Source organism: Fundulus heteroclitus, unplaced genomic scaffold, assembly GCF_011125445.2.
Source record: "Fundulus heteroclitus isolate FHET01 unplaced genomic scaffold, MU-UCD_Fhet_4.1 scaffold_65, whole genome shotgun sequence".
Classification (NCBI taxonomy): Eukaryota; Metazoa; Chordata; class Actinopteri; order Cyprinodontiformes; family Fundulidae; genus Fundulus; species Fundulus heteroclitus.
In genome coordinates, this window is record NW_023397088.1 from 214,204 (window position 1) to 237,596 (window position 23,393).

A 23,393-nucleotide genomic window follows, 5' to 3' on the forward strand; every position below is an offset into this window, starting at 1 on the left:
TAGCAAGCTACCCGCGATTAGCGTTAGCACTGTAAATAGCCATCTTTTCAGTTATTTTTCATAAAGCACAATGATACACAGTACCACGGTGGGTCAAACATTGGATAATAACTCCGACTGGTTTTATGAAACTGCCTCAGCAAATAACATCCTCACTCCTACAAGCTAATAAGCGAAGCCCAGCATCTTAACATGCTAGCACGTAGCCCAACTCTTAGCGGAGTTCAGAGGGCTTATATGTGGTCGAAGCAGCTCCTCTCTTCCTCTCAAGGCTCATAAGATTCTCTCTCCTAATAACGAAAGATTTATGAACACTCTACACGAAAATGTATTGTAAATTTATGAGTTTGACTTTATGTTCTTACTCAGTCTAATTAGCTCAACTGGTGTGTTGCTCTCGGCTCGGTCTATCAGTGTGAGTGTTTATGCTCACTGGCGGTGACCTGATACAAAGCGCCACCATGTGGTAAGAGGTAATAACTACAGTTTTTTTCTCTTTTTCTTTTAAATTACATACATGGGTCTGGTAACCATGTGGGTTACAGTAAATAATAAAGTAACTTGTAATCTAACTCAGTTACTTTTATATTTAAGTAATCAGTCTTGTAACTTAGTTACTTTTCAAAGGAATAATCAGTAATCAGGTTACTTTTCCTAAGTAACTGTTTCTAACACATTCCAAAAGGAAGAAAAGTGCTAAGCCTTCACACACGGGTTAAATCCTAACCCACAGCTTAACTCCTAACCCTGATCTGCGTGATCAAGTCTGCGTGATGCTGGTGAGAAGGAGGACTGCCATTCCCAGGTTGGGGCGCTGTGTCTGTGACATCCAGAGGAGCAGCTGAAGCCACAACATTCGCTTCATTTCTGCTCTCTGGAAAACCTTTCAACCACATTTAACAGCTTAAAAGTCAGTTTTTATTTTTAGTTAGCTTCACTGCACAGTCACAGTAAGCTCATGGAAAAAGCCTCAGTCAGCAGAAAAGTAAATTCACTAATTAAATGTTACTAAGGACATGTGTAGGTTTAGCCATAAAAGACAATTTCTAACAGTTTCTTCACAGTTTTGGTCATAATAAAGGGAAAAAATCAATAAAAAGTAAATAATTCTGCTCAGACTCTTTAAATCACAGTAAAATCATGTAGGGTAGCAGCCGTCCAGCTGCAGACCCACTGAATGGTTTTCTTTCCTCACCATCTCCAGTGTTAGAAGACCGGCCAAGTTGGTTTCTGCAGCGCAGCGCCAAACTGTGTCCTTGCACCAGTGGAGATTATTTCCTGTTGTCCTGCTCAGGATTTAGATATCAGTTGCTTTTATTGATGATCAGCATTCTCAATAAATCACCTGGATAACAATGACAGGTGAACAGCGACGTTCAGAGAGAAGCCATTTATTTCACTAATAACACACTTTACCGCTGATGAACACAGAGAAATACCTTTCCACTCCTTTCTGTGGAAAAAGGAGCTCCTTCATATTCCTGAGCTCTGCACTTTGTTACATAATTTACATTTTAAAAAGATTTTTGTAAGTTACCTTTGGACTTATTTTGATGATTAAAAGGCTCCAGGTGAACATTACTATATGAAAACAATGAGCAGGTTTCATGTTTTGAGGCAATTTCCTGACCCACATGCAGAATGACACAGAGAGCAGTTAAAGTGAAGAAGGTTTATTTCCAAAGATTCAGTAAAGGAGTCAAATCCACCAAGGTGAGCTCAGCATTTCCAGAATGCGCTTCGGGTTGGTCTACAGAGGAGAGAGATGAGTTAAGAGTCCGTAAGGGGGCAGAAAATGACAGGAGGAGAGGACTGACTCTGCTGTAGTTGGTAAGAGCGGGGAGGGAGTTAGGATTCAGTGTTGGTGGAGAGGGAATGCTCCAGGGTCCCAGAGAACCACAGTCACTTCCGCTAAGGTTGCTTTCTTGGGGGTGAGCAACAGGCTGGAGAGCGGGCAGACAGGTAAAGGAGACTGAGGACACCACAAAGCTGCAACGGCAGCACACAAGTCTTCTTTGAGAGCAACCTGAAGGTAAGCAGCGATCATCACAAAGAGTCTGAAACACAGGAAGGAACAATCCTGAGACCAAGATCAGAAATGCAGAAATTCCCCCAGAAAAGCCACTAAGACTGGAGAAGTGTCTGGGAACACCATCATAGGTAATCATCCGGCGAAGAGTGATGATCCTGCAGCTCCTTTTAAGCCCCAGTCAGCCTGATCAGGAGATTTGCTCCAGGTGTGCAGGATCCAGAGCTGACGGGACTCTCCAGCAGAGATCTTCTCTGAAACAGGAACTCTCACTCACACAAGGAACCAAACACAGCAGAATCCTAACAGCACGTGTGCCTTTACAGTAAAGCTGCCTACTGATAGAGTGCAAGGTGATGAAACATCCTACTGCCCTCCACACACACCTTCAAAATCAATCCGGCGCCACTGATATTAGGAGGATTGTGAAAATCTGCAGTGACTTTTTTAGGCCAGCTGTGCAGCTGTAGAGTTTCCTTTTGTACATGTGAAGCCGAGGCTTGGTCCTAGTTAAAGTCTGGGCTTTGGCCCGCCACAGCGGAGAAGCCTCAGCCTTTTCAGTCGCTCTTCTCCAGCTGTTTCATCATTTCTCTGCAGAGCGCCAGGTCTCTGTTGAGGGATTTAGCAACACGTTAAGGTGGAAGAACAATTTGACTCTCATGGAGGTGATGGAAAAAAGTCATTTACAACCAAATATCTCAACAATATCAGAAATTATTCATTCTGTGTCTGGTATATAAAATATGTCTGTGAATTACTGTCAATGTTGACATATCCACTTGATTAGATGGGTAATATCAGTAGTTTATTAAATAATGAGGACTGTAGTATTTCAGGTACATCTGAAATAATTAGAATATCATGAAAAAGTATAATATTAACACTCATTTTAGAAATTGAAACTCATATATTATATAGATTTATTCCACTTAAGTGCAAACGTTCCTTCCATCAGAACAGAGGACTTCAGACACTGAGCAACAGTCCAGCTGTTTCTCTCCTCAGTCCAGCTCAGACGTTTGTAGCCCATGTGGAGGATCCGTCTGTGTGTGGCGGCTCCTGATGCACCGACTCCAGCCTCAGTCCACTCCTTATGAAGCTCCCAGATTCTTGGATGGATTCTGCTTCAATCCTCTCAAGGCTGCGGTTCTCCCTGCTGCTGCTGCTGCACCTTTTCCTACCACACTTCTTCCTTCCACTCAACTTTCTAGGAATCCTTGGATCCAGAACTGTGTGAAGCAGCAGCTTCTTCAGCAATGACCTTTTGTGTCTTGCCCTCCTTGTGGGGGGTGTCAGTGAGCGTCTTCTGGACCTCTGTCCAGTCAGCAGTCTTCCCCATGATGGTGTCGCCTACTGACCCAGACTGAGAGCATTTAGAGGCTCAGGAAACCGCTGCAGGTGTTTGGAGTTAATTAGCTGATTAGGGTGGGACACCAGGAGTTTTCATTATTTAACGCTTTTACTATATTCTAATTTTATGAAACTGAATTTTGGGTTTTCATTCTTTGTAAACAAGAATTAGAATAATTACAATAAATAAAGGCTTGAAATATTTCACTCTGTGTAACAAATCTATGAGTTTCACTTTCTGGAATAAGTGACAGATAAAATAGAACTGTTTCACAATATTCAACTTTTGTTAAATATACTTGTAAATAACTATGTTTAATTTCTTTAAAATTCTAAATATTCATACATATTTAAGGGTTTTAGATCAGTTAAAAAAATTAAAATGTCACATGTAGTGCAAATTAGATGGTTAATATTAAAATATTCAGATATGTGGACTAACTGGGGAAACTGAAGTCATGTTACAATGATGGACATTTTAAAGTATTTTCACATCAGACAATAACAGATGGAGGGTTATTTAATAAACATTAAATAACTTAAAAACCTGCGTAATGGCCCAACACTAAATCAACCTTTTTAAATCCTCCTGCTGTTTTTACCAGAGGTTAACGTGCTCTACAGAGCCCTGGTGGAGAATCCATTTCCCAGTTTGGTCACTACTACTCCTGACCAAGAACCTTAGCGGCTCTTTGGGACCAATGTGATGATGGGACAGCAGGCCCAGCAGGTCCAAAGGTTGGACATCATGATAGAAACTGCAGAGCAGATTTCTTAGAAAGGATTTCTATTAAAGCCTCATGCAAGGCTCATGTTGAATATTCTCTTAGATGTCGTCCAAGTTCTTTATTATCTCATTAGAAAATGTGCTGACAAATCAGAAATTCATCAGTGATTGTTGCTGTTTCTGTTTCAGACTGATGGCACCATGATGGTGACAATGGATGCCAACTTTGGCCTTGTGAGAAAAAGGAGCTCTGGAAGAAGTGTGACAGAGGCCTTGATGGTAGCAGCATGTTTGTGAGGATGATGAAGATGGAGAAGAAGATCTCCTGTCACATCCTGATGGCTCCAAACCAACTGAAGGGAGAAAATATTGTCATATTTCTCCTGTCATTCCTGTGTCATCAGTCCTCATTGCCTCTAAATGATGTTTCTGATAGAGAACAAACTGATTTCTGCATTTGCAGATGTTAAGTGTTGGGATCCTGAGTTTCTGTGAGATAATCTGGATTTTGTTCCAGTTCTAATAGCTTGACTGACGACCTCTGTTTTCTCCATTGATCAGGACTGTAGCAACTTCAAAGCTGCAAATTTACTTGGATCCAAAAGCAGCAAAGCAAACGTGACGTAACTGGTGTATGTGGAGCTGCTGCCGCCATGAAATACCATTAATGTTGTTGAACATGACTGGTGGAGAAAGGTGCGTTCATTAATCTGTGCAGAAGTCATTACCTGTGGTTAAAAATGGAAAAGCCTCAAATGCTTTCCAGAAATGCTGAATTCTCTGTTTTTTCCTCTATTTTCTCATGTATTGGTGATGGCCGAGTAGTGTCCATGTTATTCTGAGCAACAGAAAACTAATGAGTCCAACAGCGCCACCTAGTCACACTAGGAATAAAACAGGTTTGACATCGCAGGGGTGAGCAGTGCATTTAAAACCAACAAGATTAAAAGTTTAACAACTTTACTAGGATAAAAATAAAGCCTACAAAGTGTACAGTGGATGATAGCTAAAAGCTTTGCTAAAAGTGCAACGGCCCGTTAAAATGGTTCCAAAGTGCAGCAGCAAAACTAAAAGCTCCAGCGGTGTCAGCAGTCAGAGGGTACCGAGGACCAGCCGCTCCCGCTCGGCGTCCTTCTGCAGTCCACCCCCCAGCTATCCATCCAGCGGTAGAGCCGGTGGGGCCAGCGTCTCCCCCGAGCCTCTTCTCCATCCTGCCCTCGTCCCTGGCTCGGATGGCTCCGCCTCCATCCAGCCAACGTGCGCAGCAACGTCAGCGACAGGTCCCGGCTCAGGTGCGCCTCCTCACCATGGCCCCACTACGGCCTCGCTGCTCCCGGTCCCGGGCTTTACTTCTGCCTCCACCCAGTCTGGATCTGCCGCGTCCCCATCACTGCTCGTTCTCGTCGCGGTGCCGGTAAACGGCGATTCTCTGATGATGCCTCCGCTGCTTCCTCCCCATCACATCTGGGCTGCCGGCCGGCCGGCCGGGCGCTCTGTCTCTCTCTCCTCCTCCCGTCACTGGCTGTGGCCGCCCCTTTTCTTCCTGTCTCCCATCACTCATGATGGGATACACCTGTGGAATCAGTCGCTGGCCAGAGGGAGGGAGTAGGAACCGGTGTCTCCTTCAAAAAGCATGCACACAAATATCCACCAAGCATGCGACAAAGCAAAGCTGGAAGCACAACATGCACATAAAACAGCCTCCTTCCTACACATTGATCAGTTTGTTCTTCTGGAAACAGGCTTGCAGATCCACAATCTGTCATCAGTGAGCTGCTGAAAAGATGTCAGGACAAAAACATTCATCTGCATTTCATAGACGACGTTGAACATTTATTGGGAATCAAGTGAGACACGACCTGCTGATGTTTGATTCTAATGGATGTTTTAAAGCTAGAAACTGAACCAAAGCATCCAGATAACTTGTTAAACTTCTGCTTTTAAACTCAGTTTTGACTAAATCTAGTAATCCCTGTTTGATGCATGAATCATTTTAATAACTCCTCATTTTAACCCCAACTTTAACTTTAAAATTCAACACATCTAAAATGATTTTCTATCTTTCTGCCTGTCTGCTTGGATGCCAGATGTCGTCTTTCTCAGGTTCTAAAGTTATTTATGTAACAGGGAGACGATCTAAGGATCCAGGTTCTGTAGAGCAGCTTCTGGTTCTGGTCCGTCTGAAATGTCCGGACAGGAAAGGAGAAAAAAAGGAAATGATTCATGTTTGAATTTATGATGAAAAGAGAAAATCTCTTTTCCTTCTTCAACGTCCACAGTGGACTTCATGAGGAGCTGCAGGTGAAGGTTTTACCCCCACAGTCCCTAAACAGGATTAAAATCTATGTTCTGACCTCAGCAGAGCAGAGCTGCATGATGAGCCACAGATCCAACAGAACCAGAACCGTTCTGCAGGAAGAACAGAGAAAATCCTCCAAACAAGATCTGAAAGTCTCTGAGCTGCTGCAGAAAGTGTTTCCATGCTCACCAAAGGAGAAGCTGGAGCAGATCAAACTTTATCTTTACTCACTTTTAGATTTTACCTTCAGAAAGAAGGAAATAAAAAAGATTTGATTTAAAATCATGAAGAAAAGCTTCATCCTCTGATTGAAGAAACCATCATTTACTCACTGAGCTGTTTGCAGCAACAGATAAAATGACCAGAGCTGCCCAAACATTTGCAGAAAACATCTAAAATATCCTGAAAAACCTCCAGAAACTGCATCACAATGAAGCAAACATGCAGCCTGAAAACTTTAGAGTTGAGCTTTATTTCAGATTTCTTGGTTACAGGCTGAAAATGAACCAGAGAGAAAAAAGATCAACTTTGCAGTTTCATCAGATTCAGATCAAAACTACATGGAGCCACTAAATGCAGCTTAGTTTTCATTTCATCCTCATTGGTCCACAGAGACAAACAATATCAGACACTAAATGACAGACATGATCAGATAAACAGGATCAACATCTCTAAACTCAGAGTTCATCATCAGGATCCAGTCAGAGTCTCTTTAAACTCAAACTGCTGCAGCTTCAACCTCTGGATCATCAGGACAGCTCAGCTTCTCTCCTCTACTAAGATCATCAGACCTCCCTCCTGCAGAGAGAAGAAGGAGCAACAGAGGAGATCAGTGAGTGTTTCCAGCCTCTGGAAGCTGAACATGAACATCTCATCTGTTTGTGAAACATCAGCTGACTAAGAAACATGGAGGCTGTCCCTGAACACATCTGGATGAAACTAGTGAGAGAAGGACACATGTCCAGATGTGCTGAGTGGACTTCAGCAGAGCTTCTGCTCTGTAGAAAGACCACATGGTGACTAAATGTAATGATGGGCTGTGAAATCAGTGATTTGCAGGCTGCAGTCAGACTGATCTCAGAGCTGTGACTAAGATGAAACTGATCAGCTGTTTCCTGTTGAAATGAGAGAACAAAGAGTCTGAGATCAGATCTGATGCTCCACAGCTTGATGAATGAGGACCACTGTCTCTAGACATGGTGGAAGGCTGTCAGCTGGAATCCAGCTGCATTTCCTGGAGACATGAACACAACAACAACAGTCATCTTCACATGGACACAAACACAGGAACACAACAAGCTGCTGGCTCCTCTGATTGGCTGATTGTTGTCTTTGTGTCCAATCAGGAAGCCTGTCACCATTCTCCTCCCACTGAGAAGCTGCAGCTTTACTGGAAACACTGGATCTTTGCTTTGGTACCAACTGGGTTCAGAACAGTTCTGCTGACAGCAGCTGGACTCACTCCAACCATCTACTTACACAGATTTCAGTTTGTAGTCTGGACTCTTTACAAGATCCTGCAGCTGCTGAACATCTGACTCCTTCAGGTCGTTAACTCTCAGGTCCAGTTCTGTCAGATGGGACGGGTTGGACTTCAGCGCCAAACACAGAGAATCACAGCTGATCTTTGACAAACTGCAGTCAATCAATCTGAGTAAAGAATAAAAGATGTGAGCTGAAGCCACCAGGATGCAGGTTCTAACAGTCCAACAGAACCAGTTAAAGAACTCTCATTAATATTAATGACAACAAGCTGCTGCTTCAATAAAGACCTGCTGACTTCAGCTCTTCAACAATCAACAATATCAGAACTTTCAACAGTTAAAACTTGTTTAGCAGTTTTTACAGTCCTGGGGTCTCATTTATAAAACTTTGTGTGGAATCTGTACTAAAAGTGTACGCCAAGAAAAAGAAAATGGAGTATGGCAAAAATATTCAGATTTATAAAACCATGCACTCACACACCAGCAGCCATTTTCCTTTATAGATCCCAGCTGTACCTGTACATTTGGTACCAGGTTCTGGTTCAGGTTCTGCCCTCTACACGCCCAGATTCAACCAGAAACGGTCGATGCAAAGCACCTCATGAATGTTAATGTGTAGAAAATGTGTCAGCTGATCATTTTTTCATCATGGTGACGTGGCAGCCACGGAGAAAAAGCAAAGAAACGTTGGGAAAATTTCCCAGAGAGGCGTTTATTAAATGTGGAAATCAGAGGTAAAAGCTCAGATGTTGTCCACATTAAAACAAGTTAATAAGGTGTTAAAATAAGTTGTTAAAAGTAAACAACGCTGTGCTCCGTGTTGAAATTCCCCTGTGGCTGTGGGTTCAGATCCACATTCAGAGGAGAGAGGTTTCCCCTCCATTATTACCCCCCCCCCCCCTAAAAAGGTGATGACTGCCTGGGTGTGAGCAGAAAGCCTCCTTCTCTGCTCTCTGGGGGTTGGAGAGCTGCCTTTCAGCTCCTCAGAGGGAGGTGGAGCCACTTTCCCCTGTGGGTAACAGCACAATGCATGCTGGGAGTCAGAAGCAGGATATTGGCCAGTCCTCATTATTGGCCAGGAAATATTTGATCCCTGAAAGCGTTTCCTCAATTCTCCATCTGCACGGTCTTCCAGCAGTGCCAATGCATCCAGCGAGCAGCATTACGCACGAGTGTGTTTGACTGTTTCCAGCAATTAAAGTGATTGCTGCTCACCTCGTCACAATAATCTGTGGAACACGTCACCCTGGTGATCATTGGAGAGAGGAATGTGAACGTAGAAAACCAGAGAAAATGTTTGCAGACTTTGATTTAAGATTTAAGATGGCTTATGGACATTTTTATTTATTTGAAATGTCCCAGATGTATTTAAGAGTCACCAGGACAAGAATGAATAATACTGCGGTTTTGAATGCTTCTGATCAGGATGATCTATGATTAAAGTCTGATATGGAGTGAAATGAACGTCTGAGAGGAATCCTCATGCAGGTTGGCTGTAATTCACCACTTCACCATCTGCGTCACCAATTTCCCCGTCTCCAAAATGAGCGTACGCCTGGGTCAGAGTTGGCATGAGGACCACACATTTTCCCCTCAAGTTCATTTTTATAGATCCCAACTTTTGATGGAAAGTGGCGTACGCACATTTCAGGTCCATTTTGTGTGTATCAAGCTTTCTAAATGACAGCCCTGCTGACTTCAGCTCTTCAACTCTGTCAGCTCCACCAGCAGCTCCATCAATACAAACTCAGGTTCTGCAGCCAAATTATTCAAGTTTCACAGAAAACAAACAAGTCAGCAGCAATTGTGGAGGAAATATGAACAAATGGAGATTAATGCAGATAAATGAACTATTTTAATTATTCCACAGCCATAAAAACATGATGTCATGGAGAATATTTAATGTAAAACTGACTTTAGGAGCTGAAAGCCCAGAACCAGAACCTGGTACTGTGACATGTTGTGTCTGAGTGTTTTAGTCAGTAAAATCCTTCCAGAGCTTCTAAAAGTGCTGAAGCATCAATCAGGGATTATAGATTTGTTCCTGTCAGACAGATTCCAGGAGCTGAAATTCACTTTTCTAAACTGGCTTGAATCCCCTCTGACCCGCTTCACATGAGGGGGATTTATACACACTGGGGGTCCGAATGCTGTCCGGTTCTGACCTGAGATCAGGGCTCAGACTCAGTTACACAGAGAGACAACATTAAAAACTGGCTCCAAGTCCAGGAACAAACTCAGGAAATATTTATTAGAATAGAAGATCTGAACTTTGTTTTTCAGCTGAATTATATCCAATTATTCACAGAAATATAAACTCAACTATTTTAAAATCATCCTGTAGAAAATGTAGACTAGGTGCTTTAATTAAGTTTTAAAGATGTTAAAAACCTTCAAATAAATGAAACATCAGTATTTTTCATTTCTTCTATCTTCCTCTTTCTCAGTTCTGGATAAAAGCTGAAACCCTAAACTGAAATTAAACTCATTGCTTCATGTTTTCTGCTGATTATTTAATAAATCCTGGCAGGAAGTTGGAAACAGAAAGAAACTTTAACTGGAGCAAAGCAGTGAAGAAGAAAGCAGACTTTACCATGAAGATCCTCAGTGTGGATCAGTAGAATATCAGCCAGATGTCTGCAGTTTAGTGTCAACACAACTTTCACATCACAAATATCAGAACTAAAACATGGAGTCTGACCTCAATATCTGTAGTTTGCAGAGGGGAGTCTGGAGAAAACCACAGAGCTCCTTCACTCCAGCATCTTTCAGGTCTGTGTTGTCACTCAGGTCCAGTTCTGTCAGATGGGAGGGGTTGGACTTCAGAGCCAAAACCACAGAAGAACAGCTGATCTCTGACAAACTGCAGCTCCTCAATCTGAATAAAGAATAAAAGATGTGAGCTGAAGCCACCAGGATGCAGGTTAAAACTGAAATATGAACAAATAATTATTAAAATGTAGAAAATTAATTTCCCTGAATGTAAAAGTCCCAGAAACATGATGAACTGATGTCTGATATTTGATCCAGTAGAACTGATTTAAAGAGTTAAACCCAGCAGAACCAGAACATGTTATCATGACGTGTTGTTAGAATATTTCAGTCGGGCCTTCAGTGGTTCTGAGCTGGAACCAAACTGGACTTTAATAAGCAAAGTGTGACATCAGAGCTGTTAATTAATGCTGCTGTGATTGAATGGAAGCAGCTCATTTTCACAGTGACAGTAACCTTCTATTGAGGGGAACTGAGGGATTTATCTGAAGGATCAACAGCTGCAATAATTACACTTCACTCATTTCTAAACACATGAATACATGACTGAGAACAGAAGCGCTTCTACCTGTTCTACTGTCACACAGGATGCTGCATCACAAACAGAACCAGTCTGATATCAATGTTATCAGCAAAGAAAGCAGAACAAATTCCCAACAAACATCAGATTTCTTCATCCAACCATCCAAGCTGAGATTTAACTGGAGGCCAACAGTTCAGAGCTCAATGTTGCTTCAGTCCAGAAGGTGGAGCCCAGAACAAATGGACCTTTTCCAGTTTTTACTCTGCAGAACATCTGGACCACATTCAGACTCTTCAGGAAAAATGCTGCTTATTTTTTCCTGGACTTTCCTGCTTGTGTCTCTGACTCCTTTATTGTCGGCTATATTAGATGATGCTGGATTCATGGTGAGGATATTTACAGAGAGTCTGCAGTCATTTCAACAAGTCCTCCCATTGTTTAGATCCTGGCTCACTGAAAAGGGCTCCTAGAAAGTAGAGCTGAACAATATCAGGAGAACATGGCTGTACAACGAGCAGACAGGACCCACCGGACTCTGGTTAGGAACATTTTTACTCCAACTTCCCAGAAACCCCTACACCACTCCCATATCTGTCATGGTGGTTCATCTGGACCTTTTCTCTCCACGGTTCTGACCTCCTCAACCCTCTTTCTCCTAGAAATCCATCATCCTGCCTGTCTGGGTCATCTTGGGGTTCTGGGACCTCCTGTAGTTTGGCTGCTGGGCCGAACCAACAAACTCCAGCAAGAAGCTCCTTCTAACAGCTCCAACACTGAACATCTCTAGCTGGGCAGTCTTTCCATGAAGCTTTCTGCTTTCAGCCACATCCACCACACTCTTTTCCTCCCAGCTTCTCTGGCTTTGGTCCCGTTCTGACTGCTGCCGGGTCTGGCTCTTTATTTTTCTCATCTTGGTCCTTCTGGCGTCCATGTTGGATCTGCTCCCCTCTGCTGTGCTGCTGAGCAGAACTGTTTATGGTTCTTCACAGTTTCCCTCTGCTGGACTTTTTCTTTGGCCTTTGTGAGCGTTAACTCAGAGTCCATTGGTACCGGTTCAGACAGCTTTATGTCCTTTTATCCCAGCTACAGTTCTGGCCCGTATGAGTTCTTCTTCCAGTTCTCCAGAACCACAGTTTCCTGCCAGTTTGTGTCCAGCTGTAATAAATGGTTCTGCTCTCTCTCCATCTTGGTGACGTCTGGAACTGAACTGGGCTCTTTTAAAGATGATGGAGGATTTCCCCACATAGTGCTGCTCAAACACAGCTTTTCCAGCTCCAGGCATCTTTTCTCTGCTCTAGTCAAAGGTCCAACAGCTAAAATGTCATCTGCAGCTTCTCCCACAGCAAACAGGAGGGAACTAACTTGATCTTCCTCACATTTCTCATCTAGAGCTGCTGCAGTCTGAAACCTCTCCAATCTTCTGGCCCACCTCGCCCGTTCTGCAGGACAGGAGAAGTCCAACGGTTCTGGAGGGGTTACTTGTACTGCCGTCTCCATCTTTGTTCTTCTATCCCTGGTTTCCTCACCTTCAGGATGTAAACCTCTGGATGTGTTGTCTCTCGGTACCTCTCCCTCAGCCCACATGGGCCCGTCAGGACCACATCCTAGCAACACCAGCAGCTATAGTGAGGTGGTCAGCTTAGCGCTGGCTTTCAGTAGTGATGGTCTGCTTGAAGCTGAAGCTCTGGAGCATTTGTCAGAAACAGCAACACAGTCCTTCAGAAGAACTTTGTTGGGGCTTGATTCATGGGGCCGGGTCATGGGTCAATGAAGTCCAAAGCTTCATTTGGGACGTCATTGATCTGGTGGTTCAGCACCTGCTTCATGGCTTTCAGCAGAAGTCCATCATGTGTAACAGCCGCTCCATGTAGCTCTATAATGAACCAGCAGGTTAAATAGGGATGTAGTACTATGGACCGGGCCCTGGAACCTTTAATCATGGCTCAGCGTACCACCTATTCACAGGAGATACTACTTGTTATTTATTTAGATTTCTCCTCAATAATTACTGTTTAGTTTAATGCTGCTGCCTCCACTTAGCAGCAATTTATCAATTTATAAACCTTAGATAACCTACGAAGAATTAAACTTTAGTCCATTCTAATCTGATGTTAGAAACACTCCCATGAAATAGAAAATAAAGTAATATTCTCAATCATCAGAGTCATGGCAACTACAACAGGATTAAATCCAAGATTAGCAGACTTTCACTCAGTTTCTGTGAAAACGTTTCAACACCTGATCCAGGAGTCTTTGACAATCCTGGAGGCTCTCAGTTGAGCAACCTGGAGTTTAGGAGTTGCTGTTTTTAGGCAATAAATCCTGACAGGAAGTTGGAAACAGAAAGAAACTTTAACTGGAGCAAAGCAGTGAAGAAGAAAGCAGACTTTACCATGAAGATCCTCAGTGTGGATCAGTAGAATATCAGCCAGATGTCTGCAGTTTAGTGTCAACACAACTTTCACATCACAAATATCAGAACTAAAACATGGAGTCTGACCTCAATATCTGTAGTTTGCAGAGGGGAGTCTGGAGAAAACCACAGAGCTCCTTCACTCCAGCATCTTTCAAGTTTCTGTTTACACTCAGGTCCAGTTCTGTCAGATGGGAGGGGTTGGACTTCAGAGCCAATCCCAGAGAAGAACAGCTGATCTCTGACAAACTGCAGTTCTCCAATCTGAATAAAGAATAAAAGATGTGAGCTGAAGCCAACAGGATGCAGGTTAAAACTGAAATATGAACAAATAATTATTAAAATGTAGAAAATTAATTTCCCTGAATGTAAAAGTCCCAGAAACATGATGAACTGATGTCTGATATTTGATCCAGTAGAACTGATTTAAAGAGTTAAACCCAGCAGAACCAGAACATGTTATCATGACGTGTGAAGGTCCAGATCAAGGTGTGTTTCTCAGCAGTGGCGGCTGGTGATGAAGATGTTCTGGGGTTAGGGTTGGGGGGGCACTAGAGGTTGGAGATTACCACACAACAATAAACTCTACTTGAACATAAATCCATCCATGATCACTTGCTGCTGCTGGATATTTAAGTCTGATCGCTCTGGCGTCTGTTTAAAATGCTGCTGTCTTCTAGTCTGGGTCAGGGTTCTGGTAGAACAGTGGTTCTCAGACCCATAATGTTCTAAACATGGATCATTTAACAGAGTTTCAGCTCAGATTGTTCTGGATTTATCTTCAACCTAAACCAGCAGCCTGCATGGAGGGTTTTCTCTAAGGAAACATGGCGTCTGTTTAAAGTTCTGCTCATTCAGTCCCTGATCACTGAACATTGGTCCGATGTTCTGCTGCTGGGCTCAGATGTTCTCCATCATACTGGGTCAGTTGTTCTCAGTGGGTCTCTGTGTGTCTGGTGGGTCATTCTGAGAACTAAAACCTACCATGAGGAGACTTTCTCCACCTCTGGCCCTCAGCTGTGGATCAGCCTTCCTGAAGACCTGAGGGCAGCTCAGAGGTTTAAATAAATAATAATCGTCTGGATTTTTTATTCCATCTTTCAATAAAGTTTTTACTGTTGACCCCCTGAAAGGTCAAGAAACAGGAGCTAGGAGCTCTTAGTAGAACGTTGCCCATGCAGCCTTGATTTGACCATCCAGATCAGCCATTTTTTGTCATATCAAACACACCCATCCTGTCTTTGAGCTAGCTCACCCTTTCTCACCAACACCATATATGAACACAAAAACCTGTTTGATTGGGATATTGCTGCAGTGCGAATTACTCTGTTGGTTATTTTCTGCAGATTGCCTTTTATATTTAATTTCAACTGAAAGTTTATATTTTAATAATCAGTGTTTATTGATTGAAGTATTTTAGTTAGACTTTTTTAAAATTTTCTACATCAATCCAAAACAATATAATGTATAAGCAATGGAAATACTTTATTTACATGAAAAAAAAATTCAAAATTGCATTCAAACAGTTGTGACACAAACAGTTCTTTATAAAAATAAGTATTAAAGCATCACTAATTGATGTTACTTGGATAAATATAGAAAACTAACCTCAGGATGTTAACTCTGCAGACTGAACTCTCCAGTATCTCACACAGATGCTTCATTCCAGAGTCTTTCACTCCTTCGATCTCTCTTATCTCCACTTCAGTCAGATGAGAGGGGTTAGACTTCAGAATTGAGGCTACAACTTCAAATTCAGTCTCTGAGAGTTTGCAGCCATTAAGTCTGTGATTAGGGAAAAATAAAGTAGTTCTTAATAAACCAGACAACATGATAAACAAAGACTAAAACAGGATGACTGAACAGTGATGACATCATCTGATCTTCCCATCAGTGTCTGTGTTTGACACGACAAAATGAGTCTCTTCATTCTCTTCAGAGGGCTGTTTGACAAAACCAAGATAACAGGTTAAGCCAGGATTTTCCAGTTATCCTGGCTAAATTAAGCCTCGACTCGTTTTCCCAAAAGCAGTAACATCAGTTACCATGGTGATTTATTCTCTCAGCTAGCATGCTCCAGACCAGGCTAACAGCCAGGCTTAGTTAATCCTGATGCCTTCTCTGTTCAGTCAGCGGTCACACTGATCAGAAACCAGTGAGTTTTCTCTATGATTCGGTTTTATTTTCTGTGTGTTTTGGTATTTTTTATCAGCCTGCATTAATATACCACTGATACACACTGGCATTCAGTCAATTCCTTTATTATTTAAACACTTGTTTCAAGATGGATGAACATGTCTGTTCTCAGGACCTTCAGATCACTTCACTGTGATATACACTGGACCCTAGTGGTAACTTTATCAGACGTGATGATTTGCAGAACAAGCTTGGGCCCCTGATAGGAAATACAGGAGCTGGTCAGACAATTAGACTATCACGAAAATGTTCAAAAAGTGGAACTTTTCTACTATATTCATTCATCACACACAGACTGATATATTTCAAGTGTTTATTTCTTTGAATTTTGATGATAACAAATGAAAACCTCAAATGTTGGTCAACTGACAAGTATGAACATGAAAACTGTGATCATGTACAGCACAGAATAATTAGTTGGGGCTCCTTTTCCCTGGATTACTGCAGCAATGCAGCAAGGCCTGGAGTCGACCAGTCTGTGGCGCTGCTCAGGTGTTATGAGAGCCCAGGTTGCTCTGATTCTATTCTAATTCTCTGAGATACTCAATCTGGGGTTTTCATTAGTTATTGGTTATAATAAACACAATTCTAAGAAATAAACACTTGAAATATATCGGTCTGTGTATAATGAATAATATACAGGTTTTACTTTTTGAATGATATTACTGAAACAAATCTACTTTTTCATAATATTCTAATTATATGAACAGCTTAATCAAGTTTAATCTTCTTAGCCTCAGCTGAAGTTCTCCAGTCTCAACCTGTAAGGTAGCTACAGATGTCCTAAAAGCTCCACAGCATACACAGACATTCAGATTGTTCTTCATTAAGCTTAATTAAGTGGCTTTCAGCTGCTGAAATAAATTTCATACAACCAGAATCCAGGTTTGGTCTCATTAGAGCCTGATAAATCCCCATCAATTATCTTCTCACTGCCCCCCAATCCTGTCCAGATAGACATTTAAACACATTATTTACTTTTTTACATATATTTTAACTGACTCTATATTCTGATTCCATGTAAGATACTCTACAAGCTCCTATGTCCAGCTTAAAGTCCCTTAAATGAAAGTTGCGTCATGGGCGTTCCATTTTTTTCGGGTCACGTGATCTCATGCGGCCATTTTGGGTCTAGGCTCAGCTAAGCTCAGCGCGTTTACAACACTGCGAGCGACCGATTTCTTTTATTTTTATTTTATTTTTTCTGATTATTTCGAGTATTTCTTTATTTCGAAAATAAGCCACCATGCCAGGGTGTTGTGCCCACGGCTGCAGCAACAGCACTGATAAAGGGACGCGGATGTTCCATTTTCCAAGCGATGAAGAGCGGCGTTTATTGTGGATCAACCGAGTCAGTCGCTTGGACCAAGAGACGAACAAAACTTGGAGACCTACAACAAACTCTCGCTTGTGTGAGGTATGTGGGCTTTTTTTTCTGAAGTCAGGGTTTCCCGCAGCGCTAAGTTTGGCGGCCGCCTCGCCAATATAAAAACAAAACAAAAAAAAAAAAACGCGCAGAGCTTGTCTCTCCCCGCCAGTCCCCAACCGCTAAGCCGGGCGTACCCTGTACGAGTTTTTCAGTGGTGGTACTTATATACATCTCAAACTGTACGACGGAACCGCGGGGTTTAAAAAGTTCACCGCTCACGATCTGTGCGGCTCGACGCTCGGACGCGACCGGACTGCGTGTCCCCTCTGGGACCGCTCGCTGTGGTGGCAGAGGCAGGCGAGCGACGGTGGGTGACAGGGACCCAGAGCAGGGGGTCGAGCCCAGCTCACGCACCGCACCGGCGGCCGCGCGGCACGGCAGGTCGCCCGGCCCACCCCGCGAGCGGAGGCGTGTCGAAACAGGCGGCAAGCGCGTCGCGCGGACCGGAGCGCTTGCCCTCCCCTCCCCCCCGCCCCGCGAGCCGACGTCCGGGCCCCGCGGGTCCCGGGCCGGGCGAAGGTCGCTTTGGGGATGCCTGCTCCCCTCCCTCCGCTGGCGGGGACGGAGAGGAGGGGAGGGTGCTCCCTCGTAGCTCTGCTTGAACAGCAGGATGCGCTCACGACGGCCGACTGAATTTCAAACATGTTTGATTTTCACCGACCGTCCGATTTTTTTATGTGAAATTTTCTTCTGGACTTCTTGCTTTATTTCAATGTGCTGTAGCATAATGTGTGTCTGATTTTTGTCCTATGGGACCAATTCTGGACTTCAAGACAGGAAAAGAGAAGTATACAGTTCACTTAAAAATGTCTCTTTAAAAGTCTTATTAAAATGTAATATCAGCTTTTCTGGATGCCTAGTAGGTGATCATCAACACTCAGTTGTGTTTTATTCAGAACACCTGCCTGAAGGGTATTAGAAGGTGCGAAACGCGCATAACATAACAGTGTTAAAGCGCCTGCCTGTGGCAAGTTTAGACCCAAAATGGCGCCACTCGCTGAGTTGGCGCAACTTTCATTTAAGGGACTTTAGTCCAGCTGAGTTAGCAAACGGCAGCCTAGAGTCCATTAGCTAGCTATTTAGCATCGGCTAGTTGCTATGCTAAGCTAGCGGTAAAACACAGTCCAAAAAGCTTTGAGTAGAAACTTCTCTGTCTTCTACCTCGGAATTAAGCACACTTACTCACTGTGGATTATCGTGGGGACAAACCACGGCACAAATTACTGTTTATAGTCCAAAAAACAATCCAGTTTAACATGGAGATGTTGGCTTATGGCCGCCGAACCGGATCTCTGTAGCTGTGTCTCAATGCGGTACCGCGCGCGAGCTATTTTTAGAAACACAACGTCACAATGACGTCACATCACGTGGTACGCAGTGGGGCAAACTTTTGAAACCCGCCGCTGCTTTGCTTTAAAAGAGACATGCGTTAGCCTAGGTTTTACTCGGTAAACGACTGTTTTTTCCAAATCTAAGACTATGGTTTTTAAACATTGTTGCTATGGAACGTGCAACAGCGACTCGAGGTACGCTGATCGGCCGCATATGAAGGATGTTTTCTTCAAGACTGCCAAGGAGAAATGTGTGTGCTGGGACCGGGGCGGTCGGCCTACACAACAGTTCAACCCGGAAAAAGTTACCAAATTCAAGTACATATGTAGCAAGCATTTTGTCGGAGGAAAGGGCACAACCGAAGAACATCCTGACCCAATTCCAGCGACATCAAGTCAAGGTAAGAGTATTTTGGTGGCCGACATGTTAATAAAGTAGCGCCTGCTACCATGACAGCATATAGGCTATCATGGTAGCAGGCGCTAACATGATAGCCTGCTACCAGGATAGCTTACTCAAAAACATTTCAAATGAGACAAACATTAAACATATACCCATTCCTGGACGGTGATTGCAAACAACAAAAAAAAAAAAAAAACGGCCGACGCTGCCATGATCGCCGCGCAGGAAAAAAAAACAAAGCTTACCGTTCGATCAACTCGGCCAGTTTTCCAGTTTTTTTAAGCCCTCGAACCTCAAGCCATCGTTTGAGCTGAAGGTTGGTGTGTTCTTCGACAGTGCGACCAGTAATCTGTGCGCCTGGGACATCGTCTTGGGAAAGTTTAACGGCTGCAAAGTCGGTCAGATCGCTGGTTCTGTTGCGCTTGTAATAGCTGGGTTATCCGTGCTTTCTCTCCTGTATGCCCTACCTAAGCGGCAAAAGGGGCGTTGCTCTTGAGACGGTGACGTCACGTGCGCGGTACCACATTCGGCGGCTGCGTCCTTCGAAGGACCCAGCCTACTCAGCCTTAGGAGGACCCAGCCATCGGAGGATGCTCCGGAGGATCCTCAGCCGTTGGTAAATGGGACGGTCTAGCCTTTGGAGCACTTCCTGGTTGCGACACGACGTCATCACGTCTACCCCAAGCCCGCCGAAAACAGCACCAGCGCCGATAAACGACGCAAAAAAATGGATATTGAATTCTTTTTTTTATTTACTTGTTATTGGAGGAGGAGAGTCGGTTTACACGGCTTCGGCGGCAGTAAAACCGGCGACGAATTTTTCTCAGGCTGGGAGAGCGCAGTGGAGAGGTAACATTTACCTGATATTATTTTCTAGCCTCGTGAGACCATCCTGATCTCGCGAGCTTTCAAGGTTTCACTCGCAGATCAGTCTGGCTACTCTCCGTTAAAGAAAATTTGGAGCCGTTCACCAAACGAACGTCCAATCAGCGTTGGCTTTGAGGCGGGTTGAGGTGTGACGCAACGGGAAGCGCGTCAGTTCAGTCTAAACAAAATGGCGGCTTCAGCCGATGAAACTAGCGTTAGCGTGGCTATCGAGCAAGTTTTATCGGAATTACAGAGTATTTATTAGCTGAGCTAATGAGCCTTTACCTGCAGCAGCAAGAGTAGCTTGGCTTGTGGTTGTGTTTCTGATTGGTTCATTTGGCCCGTCTATCACCAACATAGGCCAATCAGCTAACCAGTATTTTCGCCCCTTCCCAAAGTTACTTCAATGGAAGGTTTCCAGATGGATATGCGGAGCAAATCTATCTGGCGGAGTCAGGTAAATTATTTTCACCCACAGGGACCTGCTAATGATCATAATATACCAGTTATTAAACAAACGCTTGTCAGCAGATTGACGAATATGTTTAAATATAAAATGTTATATTTATTTGTAAGACTTGATATAGGCTTATGTTTGTAACTTTAGTAATTTGAATTGAATAGTTAAATGTGTACAAACCCTGTAAATAACTGACTTAAATCACTACTTTCACTATCACTAATGTTGTGTTGAGAAGCCAAACTAATATTGAGAAATAAATGATTATTTGTCTAAATTGTTATCCCCTTACTGCCTGATTTTATTTGTAATTATATAACGAAAAAATAATACAGGAAATATAAATCTAAATATAAAAACGTAAAAAAAAAAAAAAAGTTAAATAGGGGATCTAGATGAAGTAAAATAAGTAAAGGCCAGAATTGTTTGGTCACAAATTAGCAACACCAGGCGTTAAGGGGTTAACATTCACAAGAAATATATCAGCTAAAATGACATTGCTATCATCTAATCCTGTTGTTCTTAATCTTCATGTCTCTATCCAGACAAGGCCGATGTACCGCTGCATCAACTTAAATGCACAACATCTGCCTGGGAGCCGGTGACATCATGGCCCCATACGATGAAGTGCAGGACGACATGCCAGAGGATGAGGAGAGGGAGAACGTGTTGGAGGCCGTCAGTGGTGCTCCCTGGCGGGACCAGCTGTCTGCCGAGGTGTCTGCCCTGGAGGAGGGTCTACCGACCACGATTACATTTAGATGGCAAGTATAATCACTTTTTAGCTTTTCTCATGTAAGGGTTATGAAAACAGTTGTAGTAAAGTCATTTTCTGCGTCTTCTTAAACATTTTTAGGAACATGGCAGCCGTCGATTGGGTCAGCCCTGCAAACCCTGATGGACGATGTGGTGAACAGTGGAGAGAGGCATCCCCCACCCCCCAGATGATGTCCCACTCGCAGTGATAAGACTCCAAGGTCATCTGTGTGGCATCCCATCCAGTCCAGCAGCACCACCAGGGACTCCTGCTCAGTCAAAATTGTATATATATATATATATATATATATATATATATATATATATATATATATATATATATATATATATATGTGTGTGTGTGTGTGTGTGTGTTCTTTAGTAATATTTATTTTATATCTTCTGTAAATAGTTAAAATGTTTTTGATAGTTTATTGTAAATACTTGTTTCCCTAAAAATAAATTGATGTTGTCACTGAGAAGTTGTTCTAAGTTTACTTAAATTGTAAAGAAGTGATGAAACAGATAATGTAACAGGTTAAAAGACTTTAAGAACACACAAACAACAATAACTTTTGTAAACAATTTAATAATTTAATTTAACAATAACAGCAACACAGAACCTGAGGATAAACCATGGCCAGGTGGCAGCAGTAGGCTTCCCACTGACCCCCTGCCCTGTCCCTGGATCTTTGCATTCCTAAAGTAGAGGAAAACAATTTGTGTCAACAGATGCAATTTTCTGTAGTGTTTCTTTGAAGCTAGAAAAAAGGAGTGTATATATATATATATATATATATATATATATATATATATATATATATATATATATATATATATATATATATGTGTGTGTGTGTGTGTGTGTGTGTGTGTGTGTATTTCATTACATTAGCCAAACCTGAACATACTTTGTATTTTTTTCCCAAGTTGTCCCACTTTTTTTTGGCCTGTTGTGGCTCAACTTCACCCTCCAGGCCCGTTTTTTGCAGGATTGTTCTAAACAAGAGAAATGAGAAGAGATAAACACACAAGGATCCCTACTATCACAACTATAAGATTAAAAAAAAAGTAACATCTGGGCATCATTTGATGTGATCAAAAGATTATATTTGTACGTTGGTGTTTGAACAGGACTTCTTTGAACTTGTGAATCTGTGAATTTTACATACAAATGCAACATGTATATGGAATTATGCCTCAACTCTTACCTCCATCAGACTGCGGCAGTATTTTTGGCCCTGGTAAAGAGGTGGTCATGTTGCCCACGGAGTTTTATCAACTCTTCTGTATGCTCCCTGCTCCCTAGAACAAAACGACATGTAAAGCATATTTCTGTTATGTCAACAGGAAAAATGACTGTTCTGTATAATTACGCTGGTATTGTTCTTCAAGTGAATTATACTTTAAACCTTATTATACTGTACTGTAAATTAACTATACGTTATTGAGTATTCAAACAAAACGTTTGCAGTATTGACAGCCCAGCACAGCTGGACTGATGTTATTTCTTCAGCTGCATTAAGCTTTGACAGTTCTAATCATTTGTAATAAACTGTATGAGAATAAATTGATCGAATTTGTGAGGGACACAGTTATCAGCGCAGTTACAATAAGATGTAGGTTAAAATTAAAAATTGTGACATTTTTATTCAGTCTTTTAATGTTGCTAAAAGTCTCGTATCAACAGATTAGCTCTAAGCTTTAGCTATAGCTGGTCCTACAAATTCCGGTGGCTCCGTTACCGTCATGTATTTTAATAATGTTCAGTTAAAAAAATAAAAACAAACTACTTACATAGCTGTACTCAGCACTACTGCCAGCGCTGCTGCTGCTTTCATTAGTCTTGATGAAAATCCGCCTTCTTTCTTCTTCTTAAACTACTAAAAAAAAAAGCGAGCAAAGCACCTTGGGAAATCTTATGGCAGGCGAGGTCACTAAGGATGGTAGCGGTGCATCCTCAGAATTCGGGGAAAAGGAGGACGCATTTGAAGGCTGCATTTTAAGCGTCCTCAGAATTTTTGCCAAATGGGACAGCCTCCGCGCATCGTTGTGACGTCACCGGCCTTAAAATGCGTCCTTCGAAGGACGCAGCCGCCGAATGCGGTACCGCGCACGTGACGTCACCGTCTCAAGAGCAACGCCCCTTTTGCCGCTTAGGTAGGGCATACAGGAGAGAACGCACGGATAACGGATATGACCGACTTTACAGCCGTTAAACTTTCCCAAGACGATGTCCCAGGCGCACGGATTACTGGTCGCACTGTTGAAGAACACACCAACCTTCAGCTCAAACGATGGCTTGAGGTTCGAGGGCTTAAAAAAACTGGAAAACTGGCCGAGTTGATGAACGG

At 42.8% G+C, this 23,393-nt stretch overlaps 1 protein-coding gene and 1 long non-coding RNA gene across 4 annotated transcripts in view; both read right to left on the reverse strand.

The window, feature by feature from the left end:
- Positions 1-7,127: 7,127 nt before the first annotated feature.
- Positions 7,128-23,393, reverse strand: part of LOC110368152 (NLR family CARD domain-containing protein 3) — a 445,883-nt gene continuing 429,617 nt past the window's right edge. Inside the window, exon 9 of the mRNA XM_036133610.1 lies at positions 7,128-7,196. Within this exon, the coding sequence (XP_035989503.1) occupies positions 7,191-7,196 (6 nt within the window). The 3' untranslated portion in view covers positions 7,128-7,190. The remainder of the gene's footprint in view (positions 7,197-23,393) is intronic.
- LOC118561512 lies at positions 21,609-22,952 on the reverse strand. Of its 3 annotated transcripts, none has more exons than XR_004930092.1 (4): positions 22,837-22,952; positions 22,251-22,344; positions 21,951-22,038; positions 21,609-21,739 (listed from the first exon to the last, which is right to left on the reverse strand). It is a non-coding gene; the product is annotated as an uncharacterized LOC118561512 (long non-coding RNA). The 3 variants fall into 3 exon arrangements; XR_004930093.1 differs by having other exon boundaries at positions 21,941-22,038; XR_004930094.1 differs by having other exon boundaries at positions 21,930-22,038.